Here is a 12,756-nt window from a genome sequence, read left to right as displayed (position 1 = left end):
TACTTGTAACTGCATAACCTGGTGCTTCCCCAGCATATAAAAAAATTAAGGAATTCAATAATACCCTAATCTTTAATCTACATGTAGTGTTGTTGCATATGTTTAATTGCCATCATTTTGTATGTTTTCATAGGTCCCAGCTAGAGGTCTTGAAAGGAGTCGTAGAAATTTTACTGAAACAGGATATAAAGAGAAGAGAAGATCTGCAGCAGAAAGCTCTTAGCTCTGTTCTTCAAAGTCTGGTCAATGAATTCAAGGGCCCTGCAAAGGACCAAGACCAGTTCCAGGATCTGTTTACTCCCATCAAATGCATGCTTGAGGTAGGACTTGACCTTCACCATCTTATATTCTAAAATAGGGTTAATTTAACTCTGTGCCCCCGTCTTACAAAGACTTATGATTGATCCAATCATTCGTAACTCTATGGAAATCCATCAGTGTCATATTTTTTCTATGGGAAATTTGCCCAATGTCCTTTGTAAACAAAGAGAAGTACTGTGAATTTTCAAGGAAACATTGAATGCATGAATATACATCATAGTTAGAAAATATTTTCCATGTATGCAACAAACATGCGTTATAGATAATGACGTTGCTGGCCATCCATAGTTGCAATTGATTGGATCAATTGCAATTCATCTTAAGAAGGGGCACTGGTCTTAAGTTTTGGTTTTTCTATGGATAACCAATGGCGACATCAATCTCTAAAAGTATCTGTTTAAATTATCTGCCCATTGACATTTAAATGATTCATATAATCTGGGAATAATTACTAGAATGATTTTTTCACCATAAAATCACAGTGAAAGAACAGGTGAGACATAGAAAACATAATGTGTAAACAAAATGTTGACACTTTCGCCTTTACTTGAAGTAAAAATTTTGACCATGGTGTGAGGTAAACTGAAACTTTAGAATATAGGCCACAATATTTATTTGACACTGCTGATGACAAACAACTCAAGCAGAAAAAAATCCTCAATAAATTGAACACAGCTTGAAAAAAAATATTTTGTTAAAGTTACAACTACCACTATTTTTAATGGCTCATTATCTGTAATGAAATCATTTTTTTCCAATTAAAAGTTATATTGACAGTGTATGGCAAATGGCATCAGCCTTCAATGGTTGATTTATTGTCATGTAGTTACATAAAATTTGAATATTTGCTCTCCTAAAATAGCATCTGAAAGATTTCGAGTCGAATCGTGACCTTGCAGTGACCTGGAAGCAGTTTGTGATCTCTGGATTGAAGACCCAGTATCACAACCCTGCCTTCCTGGATCTCCTAGTCCAGTTGGTGGAGCTAGTCTACTGTGCCAGTCACTCTGGTAGAAAGTTCATGCCACTCAGTAAGCTCTACCATGCAGTCGTGGGACATTCCAAGTTCCTCCCAACCATGTTGGGGCCTGGTCAGGAGTCTTCTGATGTACCCATTGAAGTGAAAGGTGAATATTACAATTTTGAGTGAAGAAAAAAGTTTAGTTTTATTAAGCTGTTTTTATGCTGAGAAAAGAGGGTTACTATGAAACCTTATATCAGGATTTCAAGGTGCTTACATGGACAATACTGTATATTCACTTTTTTTTATATCATTTATAATATTAATTGCGATTTGTGGGCAGTCGGAGGGAAATTTGCAGTCTTTTTATAATTATCTCTGTTTATCTATGTTGGTCCATTTAGGCAATTTCTCATGATTGATAAGAAATTCACATGTGGCCTTTACTGCAAAGAAATTACTTGTTATCACAATATGAAGTTAATTTCTTGTGGCAATGATATGCAAATCTAAACAAACACTCCATGTCTTTGCATTGAAATGTTTCTAACAAGGTTCAAGGAAATCACCCCCACTCCAAAAAATCATGATTTGCAGTGTTTTGTTATACATCTGTCAAGCAAATTCTTCTGAAAGGAAATTAAGGAAAGTTGTTTGAATAGGTAAATGGAAAATGTATGATACATGAAGATTTAGAGTGTGATCATCGATTCAATGCAAGGCACGTACAGGCATGAAACACAGCTATCAATAATCCCATGTTTGACCATCTTTCTTGTGATTTTACAGGTGCACTGGTGAAACTACTACTCGCTGTGTCACAGAGAGAACCGTCCTGTTGCAATACTGTCCACTTCACCATTCTCCTAGGTGCTTACACTGCAAGGAGGACAGTTTGTGACAGGGGACTGCTTTCTCTGATGCATATCTATGAGAAGAACAATGCCCACATGTGGGAGTACAGGTAAGACCAGGGTCATTGAACTTTGTTTTCTTCTAAATCCTTCCTGGTAGGAATTAATTAAAGGTCAAGTCCACCCCAGAAAAAATGTTGATTTGAATAAATCAACTAGCATAACGCTGAAAATTTCATAATCAGATGTAAAATAAGAAAGTTATGGCATTTTTAAATTTCGCTTATTTTTCACAAAACAGTGATATGCACAACTGAGTGACATGCAAATGAGACAGTCGATGATGTCCCTCACTCCTTATTTCTTTTTTTTTATTGTTTGAATATTTCATTTTCTACAGATTTGACAATAAGGACCAACCTGACTCAACCATATAGTATCAAACAATGCTAATTCCACATGTTCAGGGAGGAATTAATTGTTGTTTCACCTGACAATGGGGAGAAAATTAGAGTATTCCGTATTTCATATAATAAAATACAAAAGAAATAGTGAGTGGATGACGTTATCATTCTCCTCATTTGCCTACCAACCAGGATGTGCATGTAACTGTTTTGTGAAGTTCAGCGAAATTTTAAAATGTAATAACTTTCTTATTTTACATCCGATTTTGATGAATTTTTTAGTATTATGCTTGTTGGATTTTTTTTCTTTTTATTCAAATCAACTTTTTGATGGGGTGGACTTGTCCTTTAATTTTCTGGGGTTTTCTTTTTATTCAAATCAACTTTTTGATGGGGTGAACTTATCCTGTAATTTTCTGGGTTTTTTTAATCACACTTTTCCCCTTCTTGGGGCAAGAAGGAAGAAGCTCAGCATTCAGCCAGTAAAGCCTAATCATTTTCATGATAGTATTTATAGTTTGGGAACAATTTAAGTAATCTGCATACTAATTGATAATCATCCCATCCAGGCCTTACATATGGGGCAAGGAGGCAGTAACACAGCATGCATCCAGGAAAGCCTTGGGGAGGACCTTGTGGAAGCAGCCTAGTGTGGAGGATGTCCTCAAGCTTCTGGATGCCAAGGTTCTCTACGATTCCATGCTAAAGTTCCCTCTTGACCAGACATTACATGTAAGTTGGTGATTATTTTTGTTCAATTTTGTCTATTTTCACTATATAAAAATATTCAAAATACAATACAAAAATAGAATATATAAATACATACAGGTAGAAAAAATAAATACAATTTACAGATTCATATAAGAAATAGACATATAGTAAGAGTCAACCAATTCGATTCAAAATTACTTTAGCCTTTACTCAAACAAGGGCTTTAATGAGTCACATGACTGCAGAATTAATTTTGTTCTAGGTCAGTGCTCTCCATCTATTGTGAATTACACATTCCTACTTGTTTACAAATTTTCATCCAAGAAATTACTTGGTGGTAGATTTCACCCTTCCTGTAATCTACATCCAGTACCACCTGTTGTTCTGCATACCGTTGAATGTGAATTTCACATCAATGGTATGCAATTGTAATATACAACCTGTCAATCAAAGTCAGCTGATGAACTTTGTAACCTGCTTCTACTTCTTACCAGTCAAGGGGGTGTTGCAAGAAAGTATTTGCAATCAATCACAAATATTCTGTTGCAATCAATCGCAAATTTTCTGTTGCAATTTTACAGTTGATTGATCACTTTTAACTTCAGCAAATCAGATTGCACTCCTTTTTTCATGGAGCAGATTAGCAATCAATCGCAAATTTGCAATTAATTGCACGGCATATGCTTGATTTCGGGAACGAAAATAGACCTGCAATTGATCGCAAGTTTTTTGCAACACCCCATTAACCAGTTCAAATGTGATTATGTAATATTTTTCATTCTATGATTATCAGTCTTTCCCCCATCTCCCCTATTTCTTCATCACAGCCCAATGTGACAGGTGAATCATCCGGAGGGGATATTGAGATACAGTCACAGTTGTATGATCCTAGTTTTCTGCTTCCTCTTTTTAGTCACCTCCTCCAACCAGGTAATTTATCATTCTGCCAGTTTTTAGCAGTCCGAAATGATACTAGTATTTCTTTTCATATTTTGTGTAGTTGATTGCCATATGCATTTATGTAGCTTCCATTTTTAATTTCTCGTTTTATAATATGTTTGTTCACTAGTTCAGTTAATAATCACTTTGATACATGTCCACCTTTTGTAAGAGCACTACTTATGCTAATTAATATTTTAATCACTGTTTCTACAATTTAATTTTTTTTATGTATGTTTAGGTTTTTGTAGCAAAGATTATGAGTATTATCTATTACAGAGATCTTGAACCCTGTTGAAAATATTATGATTATGGTAGCTTTACCATTAACAGTCATGGAAACCTTTATATTAATTGGCAGTTGAGTCCTATTGCCATTTTAGGTGTACTTGAAATTGCTTTGAAATATGGAAAATTGCTCCCATGGACTTACTAATAAATATGCATATTAGACACTGGTAAATAAATGATATTCCTCACTTTTTTATTGCTATGGCAATGAAAATAGGGTAAAACATGAAGTGTTTTCCTGGAAGTCCTGTAATTTACTTTCATTGTTTTCCCGTGATGAATTGTGTTCTATAGATTTACAAGAATTCTGAGAATTATTGAATATCTTAATTCAGACATTTACTTTTGGTTTTCAAATTTTTTAATAATAGTAAGTCTTAGACTTTTAGCAGGCCTCATGAAATACCAAAGCTAACAACCTCATGAATTTATGTTTCAAAGTATTAACTTCAGGCTTTTCAGTCTTATACCAGTTTCCCTCACTTTCTTCTACTATATATACTCGGCCAGTCCGTTGTTAATTACGCAAAACCCTCCAGGCCTGGTCTGTCCACGTCATATATAATTGTTTTTCCATATAAGCTGCTTGATTGATTTCAAACCGTGCATTCTTTGAAAGATTAAGCAATAAATTATGGCACTTCGCATGATTAATTTTGTCTGAAACCCAAATCGAGCGAGTTCCAAAATATGCCTACTTTCCCCATATTTGTAAATTAAATGCCACTTTAAATGGCCATGTGGTTTGTATAGAAAACTTAAAGGTAAATTGTGACATTGGTTGAATTAAAATTTTTAAAATATATTTCGCGATTTGCTTTCCACATTATTGATATACAAGTTGTGATTCCTTACAATGCCCAGATTGGCCAGAATGTACTGTTTTGTTTTCCAAAAAATAAAATAGATGGGAAGTCCCGAATTGTCTGCTTTATTTGGAAGTATGATTAATCGAAGGAAGGAAATATGAAGAGCGCCACCTTGAGACCAAATGACTTCGATAACTTCCGATCAGTGCAAGACAACACCGCCCAGATTCGTGCCGTGTGCACAACATTTACTTTGAAACGTACGATCGACCGTGATCACAATTGTCAACACCGTGCACCACGGAAGGTCCCGCTCTGCTGCACGTTGACCGCGCAGACTGAAATCAGGGTTGCTCCTGTATTTCCTTCGATTTCCTAAGGCCTAGAAAGCGTGTATAATTATGGAAGATGCCTTGGCCGTGCAGGCCCCTGTAATGCTCACTTTCAAAGAGTCAGATACCGTGGACACGTCAAATCCTTGGTCAAACGTGCTTCGTGCAGTGACCATCACCACAATGACGTTATGTATGTACAGCCCGGCTACCCCCACTTCTTTCAAATCGCTGGTGATTTGGGTTTGTGTGTGTGTACGTTTTTCCTTTCTCTCACATTTCCTTTCTCTCTTTATTACTTCCTCGGTGTATGGAAGGTAGGGAAGCTGGACGGGGGGCGTGTAAGGGTGCTTATGAGAGGGAAGGAAATGGCTATTCGTTTTTTTTTTCTTTCTTTTTTCTTTCTTTCTTTCTTTTTTTCTTTCCTTCCTTCCTTCTTTCTTTTTTCTTTCTTTCTTCATGTTTAGTTACATGTTTAGTTACATTTTATTATACACAACTATTCCTTTTCTAATTACTTTCATTGCACTGTTATCACGTTTTTTTATTTGCTCATTATGATTCATATCACGTGTTGTATGATGTCTTTGTTTATGATACTCTTGAAAAAAAGAAGGAAAAATAATAATTGTGCGTCCTATTTAGACTTCATTTATCAGTAAATTACAGCCTCCACCTACAATACCGCGTGTTCTATTTTTTTTTTACTATACCCTTTCTTTTATTTTGAGGCCAGCTATAAATATAGGTTACGAGTCAATCAATGAAATGTCAAGCTGTTTATGTGCTTGGGTCGAAGAACTTCGCGAATATTGTTATCTATTGGGGATTTTATTTCGTTCCAATGTGGTGTATGGCTTCAGTGACTTGAAAAATCTGCTCGCGGGCGAGCACAAATGTATTTTTTAAAAAGTATATTCATGATAATTATTATACATCACCTTTTTTCTTCCCCTGTCTTTATTTTCTCCCGGGGGGGGGGGGCACTCGACCAAAACAGTGGTAGGGGTACGTGTGCCGCGGGCGAGACTAAAAGGGGGGGGCTTGGAGGGGGCTTATTGTAAAGAGAGTCCTCGGAACGGGCTTTTGGAACTACAAATGTTTGTGAAAATGGGGGTCCTTGATCGCCAGCGTGTGAGTGCGTATCATTGGCGGCGGAAGCAAAAAAATATAGGGAAGGTCCACCTGAAAGTTTGGGATGGACACAGTTAAGATTTGACAAGCCCCCCCCCCAAAAAAAAAGAGAAAAAGCAACCTAAATTTTAGGAAAGTGGATCACCCAAGTTTTTTTACAAGGAAAATGAAACAAAAAAAGGTCACCCAAATTGCATCTTATATACGTAGCAGATCAATGCGACCGGAACGGCGTACGAAAAATATGCGAAGCTTTCGAGCGGATTTCTTTCTTTTTTTCTTAATAAGAAGAAATGCTATGCTTTGGAGCGACTTTCTTTGTTCTTTTTCTCAATAACATAAAAATGCTATGCCTTAAATGGAAATGAAATTTGAGTGTAAAAATCCGCGGCACATACACTCACTATGCATCATATACTGCGTGCCCCCCATCCTTCTTTCTTGGAGGTAAAGCTTTTAGAGGGGACCGTGAGTCTGAGCCCCATCTGTGTGCCCATGTATAGGGGGGGGTGGGCGAGTATACTCGAGTAAACTAAATTTAGGCCTACGGGCGCGCGTGAAAAAAAAACTGACAATAGTCCAATTTTTTAGTAGGTGCATGCTTATTCTCGCCGCGCGTCTCCGGGAGGGGACAGGGTGTGGCGGAGGGGGGGGGGCGAGGTAATTGGTTGCCGACAGATATGAGTCATTAGGCTTCAGTGTCCCTCATCTTTGCTCACACTTCTATCGTCAATATCCGGGCAGACCAAGAACAAAACATTTCGAATATTGTTCCGAACACCAAACTGACATTTGTTAAAGATTTAGACATAACAGGGACATTCTAGCAACTATTTATAACCATAGTATTAGGAAGAGTATCATGCTCAATCAATGAAGAACCCACCAAAGGGGTTAGGTCCATTTTTCATCAAATTTGAATTATTGGTCTCAATGTATAGATTTTTAGTAGCTCCGATTCCAAAGAAATAGTTGAAATTCCCATTAAAAAATGATGGCAACGAAAAATCGCTCTTTTTTTAAAGGGTTAGGTCCATTTCAATTTAGTTCCAAAGGGGTTAGGTCCACACAGAATTTTTAAAAAGATATGAAGACAGGTGGATTTCTTCATTATGAAAGATTTCTGCCTAAATGAGACAGAAAATCGTGTACAACTCTTGAACGCACACACAGGTCACGGAGTGACCCTGAGTGCAAACAGCTGACTGTGTTACAACGTAGGGGTGATACATTTTCACAATAGGGGTGATCAACTCACTGGAGGGACTTTAATTCACTTATAACAAAGAAATGTGTACTACAGTACTCCTGTTGAATGCTCTGATGAAAATTATATGAGTTTCACATTCATTTGAACGGGAGGACAAGATTATTGTATATATCGAGTGCATTATGCATAAATCATACTACCATTGCGACCCCTGCCCGGCCGATGGTTCAGGCATGACGATCCTGAGTGACGTCACCGATAGAGACCTCAAATGCCAGGAGAGCCTATTCGACAACTAACTTCATCTAAAAAACACGTATTGAAGATAACATCCAATGGGGAAATGGCTTTCATTTTCATGAAATATACATTCCGTTCCTCAATAAATCTTTAACCCCGTCGTTAACTGCCCATTCATTCTCGAGCAATGGGGGAATGAATACAGAGTGTCTCAAAGTTTGTGTGAAAAAAAGGTGCATTTTCCATAGAACTTCTGCCAAAAAGCAATGCGTAAGGGAAAGATTAGCCCCAAAACACGAATAGATGAGTTAATCAAATGGAATGAATCATGAAAATCAGTGAAATATACTTTCTCCTGTAGGGGAAGGCGGGGTAAGTTGTGACAGTTTTTGCTTTTTGCATGTTAGAATTGATATGATTAATAATCTTGTCGAAATAAGTACCTTGCTTTGAAATTTCATTCTTCTGAAATATTTTCCACCTATATATAAATTTCTACCCCAACACTGAAAGTCATCGTGACCTTTGAAAAAACCGATGTCAAATGGCTCAACTTGCCCCATATATGGGGTAAGTTTGAGCCACCTTCTGGGGTAAGTTGAGCCACAAAAACTATGTACAAAATGTATGGGGGAGAACCAGCATGTCAATTTTTTGTTTAAAGTCTTTTCACTTGCTAATTCTCTATAAATACTAACATCCTGTAAAAGGAAAAGAGCAGTTATGTAAATTTGCTCCTTCCAGCCTGCATTTCAATCGATTTTTATGGTTTGTTTGTTTTTTAAGATACATTACCATAGGAATTACCATGGCTCAACTTGCCCCATGCTGTTTGGCTCAACTTACCCCAGTCCGAACTTAGTGCGATAATTTTGTATCCACACATTTATTATGCATCCATCATATAAAAGACTATGACAAGAATGAAGATCCATACCTGGACTAATAATGTTGTTATCATGTCTTTATTATATTTAAAGACGTGTGTGTTTATAAAGCACTTATATATTTCACACTCTTTTTTACTTTTTTGGCTGAAATTCACATTTTCCCCTCTAAAAAACTACTTTTTGTTTCAAAGTTGGAAACAATGTGGTGGGGTTAGGGGTTATGCTATGGGTCATCAATACATGACACCACCACAATGTCTGACTCATTCATTATTGGCCTGCGGCTGGTGGCTCAACTTGCCCCTATGCTCAACTTACCCCGCCTTCCCCTACTCATTACTGAATACCCCGACTTGATATGATTAATTTTTCCCCCTCTCCATCAACTTTTAAGAAAAAGGGTGCATATTTTCATAAAAATATGTGTTATATCGACGGACGCCCGTGCGTACGAGCAGGAGGAAGCCAAATGTCTCGTATTTTTCATAATGTGTATCCAATTTTATGTTCTCATGGTAGGGTATCACAAACATTAAATTTCACCGTGACATAAAAATACTGCAGTATGGGAGAATAAAAAAATATTTTCTTGGAGTGAACCTAACCCCTTTTGCAAACAAAGTATTCTGAACAGCCAAAAGCGGTTAGGTCCATTGTCCATTTTTTTTTCTGTCTCAAATCCTCTAAAATTTTAGTCGTTCTGGTGAAAACAACGAAAATTTGAAATTCGAATCACATGAAAACGTGAATAAAAGTGGCAAAAATAAATCACCATTTTTATCATAATAGATAGGATTCATTCCAGTTTAGTTGCAAAAGGGTTAGGTCAACAATGCCATTTTTTGAAAAGTATATGTAGAAAAAAATTGAAGACAGGTAGATTTATTTCATATACCGAATTTTATGTTCACATGATAGGGTAGTACATCCTCACAAGAGTATTGCAGTTAGTGAGAATAAAAACCATGGTTTTTCTCGGAATGGTAAAAAGTGGATCTAATTCCTTTTGCAACTAAACTCTTCAACTAATGCGAGCGCGAAGCGCTATTCAGTCTGACATGAAAATTGTAGATACGTTCATGTAAATAAATAGCAATCTATGTATGTCGATGAGTAATCAATGACAGCGCATATTTTTTATACAAACCCGAGCATTTCATTTTCACGGACATGTAATGGATGATACGTCGAGCGCGACGGCCCTTCATGAACTGTCATCGGTTTTCATGGATGAAAAAAAAAAACCTTTCATGCACTCTTTTAGATTTCACTTCTCATTTCTTTTTTATATTCTCCACCCTTTTACAACATGAACCTGAATAAAGGAAACTTCGAGAAAATTTAAAAGGGTGGTAAATAAACGGAACACAAAAAGCAGGCCATGCAATGTGCTTAGTTGCGTGGAGGTGTAAATCTCAAAATGATAATATCATGTATAAAAATATAAACATGAGGACATCCTTTCATTTCATCTTGGATTTTTTTTCACAGTTAGTATCACTTCCCCAAAGGAATGTTTTCATTCAATAGCAATACATTGGAAGAAACATTGATTTCGAGAAAAATAATGAGAAAAACAATTTAAATGGTCATTATGCGTAATCCGATATCCATCACTTCCATCATCATGGTAATTACGTACATTATTATTATTGTTATTAATATCACCATCGTTATAATTATTATTATATTGGGGGGTATCCCACCCATTCCCGGGATCGAAGCCTACATCTGACATGTCTGAGTCAAATAACAAAACGTTCCATCATTGTTTCCGCTCGACACACATGGTATTTCGTCATTATTTTATCAATGATATGAACTATCATGACTATCATTTTGTCTACCATGTAGATATTTTGTTTCAAGTATATTCTGTTGAAATTGCTGAATTACAGATGGGGTGAGGAAATTTGGGGGCATGGACACCTCCCCCGGCCCATCAAAAAAAAATCACCGTTAAGAAAACAGAAGAGAATAGGAAAGAACTGAGAGACAAGAGGAAATACAATATCATGTCAATAATAGGTCAAAATCTATCACAATCAGTGTTTTTTATGAGGAACGTCAAAACATTTGCCCGATACGCCATTCTGTCCAACTCAATTTTTGCCCATTTTACGCCTTTGGTCATGTTGGTTGAAATTGAAACTCCATTCACATCATTGTCAATTTGTAATTAATGAGTTCATTATTAATTCAGTATTGTTTTTACCTTTTTGTATTTTCGTTGCTACACAATTCCTATATCCGGTTGTGTGTATAAATTATAGTCCTCATGTTCACATTTTCAAAGGGACTTTCTTTTATTTCAATATTGTTCTCTAACTCTTTTTTGCCGGGAAGTTTTTTTCGATTTATTGATTGGATAAACAAAATAAATTTACAATGCATGTAGCATAATCATAATACGGCCTGACATACAAGTGACAATGTTTTAACTGTATAAAGATAGGACTAAGACATAAAGATTGTAATAGCATATATCTAACATGAACAATGCAGATAATGCAAAGTAAAACTCTAAAAGCAAACAAATGCTTGAAACATATATCAGCCAAAAAGGGGAGAAGGGCTACAAGGAAACTTATAAATTAAAGGCGTAAGAAAAATGTAATGTTTCAAATAATTAAAGTATTACAGGGGCCACGGAAAGGGGGGAGGGGCTTTGGTCCACGCACTGCAAAAAATTGTAATAGTTACCATTATTATGATTATTTGCATGGGCAGCCCCCACCCCACACACTTTCCAAATCGTTTCGCGGCCCTTGAGAAAAGAAAAAAAAAGGAAGAATCCAAAAGAGAAATGTCAGCTTTATTTTGGTATATGCCTAGATTCAAAGAAATATCACTTGTAAGTTATTGCCCCTTGTGCATACTTCTACATATCGAATTACCTCTCAGTGAGGATTCAGCAGTAAAATTATCTCTTTTTTTTCCTGTAATTTTCCCTAGATTATATGAAAACATAATAGGCAAGAATATTTTCATCGGCAACATGAAAAATGTGCCTCTCATATCCGTTAAACCTCGGGACCTGCCCATCATTTTCAAACAAGAATGCCATCTTTACTTCCAAATGTAGGATTTTCCCGCCCCAAACTATTCTTACAAGCCATAGACGAGTAAATTTTCTCTATCAGCAATAATGATTTAACATTATTTTCCGCCTGAGTTGTGAAATGTTGATGACGCCGTGGAACTAAAGGCATCGGAGCAACATCTAATTTGTCTAGTACTCTAAAAATGTGTTATAGGATAATATGCCCTCTAATGATAACACCCACTTTGTCATGTATTCTACCATTTTGATTGTTTTTTGTTGTTGTTTTTGTGTAACTTGAAGTTCTTTCGTTGGTATTTTATTTTGTTTATTTACTGAGTGCCCCCCCCCCCCCGGGGGGGGGCACTCAGTATATATTGCATAGTGGGTATGTGCCGCGGAGCGGACCCCCATTTTTACACTCAAATTTCCGTTCCAAGGCATATGTGATGCCCCTTTCCACTTCTTGATATCAAAGCTAAGCCTCGCAGATTGCCGTGTTTTTTCATCAAATCGCAGGTATATACAGCTTATAGATTTTACACATTACATTTATTCAACCCAGTTGAATCAAAGAGGTGGCTAAACATAGCAATGTGTGGAAAATTGGTAAAAAG

The 12,756-nt window shown here is 36.5% G+C and overlaps 1 protein-coding gene across 1 annotated transcript in view; it reads left to right on the top strand.

Annotated features, from left to right (window-relative positions):
* LOC121413736 (nucleolar pre-ribosomal-associated protein 1-like) overlaps positions 1 to 12,756 on the top strand; it is a 38,503-nt gene that overhangs the window by 17,573 nt on the left and 8,174 nt on the right. Inside the window, exons 20-24 of the mRNA XM_041606663.1 lie at positions 134 to 320; positions 1,184 to 1,448; positions 2,072 to 2,246; positions 3,110 to 3,272; positions 4,079 to 4,181. Coding sequence (XP_041462597.1) covers positions 134 to 320; positions 1,184 to 1,448; positions 2,072 to 2,246; positions 3,110 to 3,272; positions 4,079 to 4,181 — 893 coding nt within the window. The remainder of the gene's footprint in view (positions 1 to 133; positions 321 to 1,183; positions 1,449 to 2,071; positions 2,247 to 3,109; positions 3,273 to 4,078; positions 4,182 to 12,756) is intronic.

The sequence above is a fragment of the Lytechinus variegatus genome, chromosome 4 (assembly GCF_018143015.1).
Source record: "Lytechinus variegatus isolate NC3 chromosome 4, Lvar_3.0, whole genome shotgun sequence".
Lineage (NCBI taxonomy): Eukaryota > Metazoa > Echinodermata > Echinoidea > Temnopleuroida > Toxopneustidae > Lytechinus > Lytechinus variegatus.
Note: the sequence above shows the minus strand (reverse complement) of the source record. Positions and strands in the feature narration are given on the sequence as shown.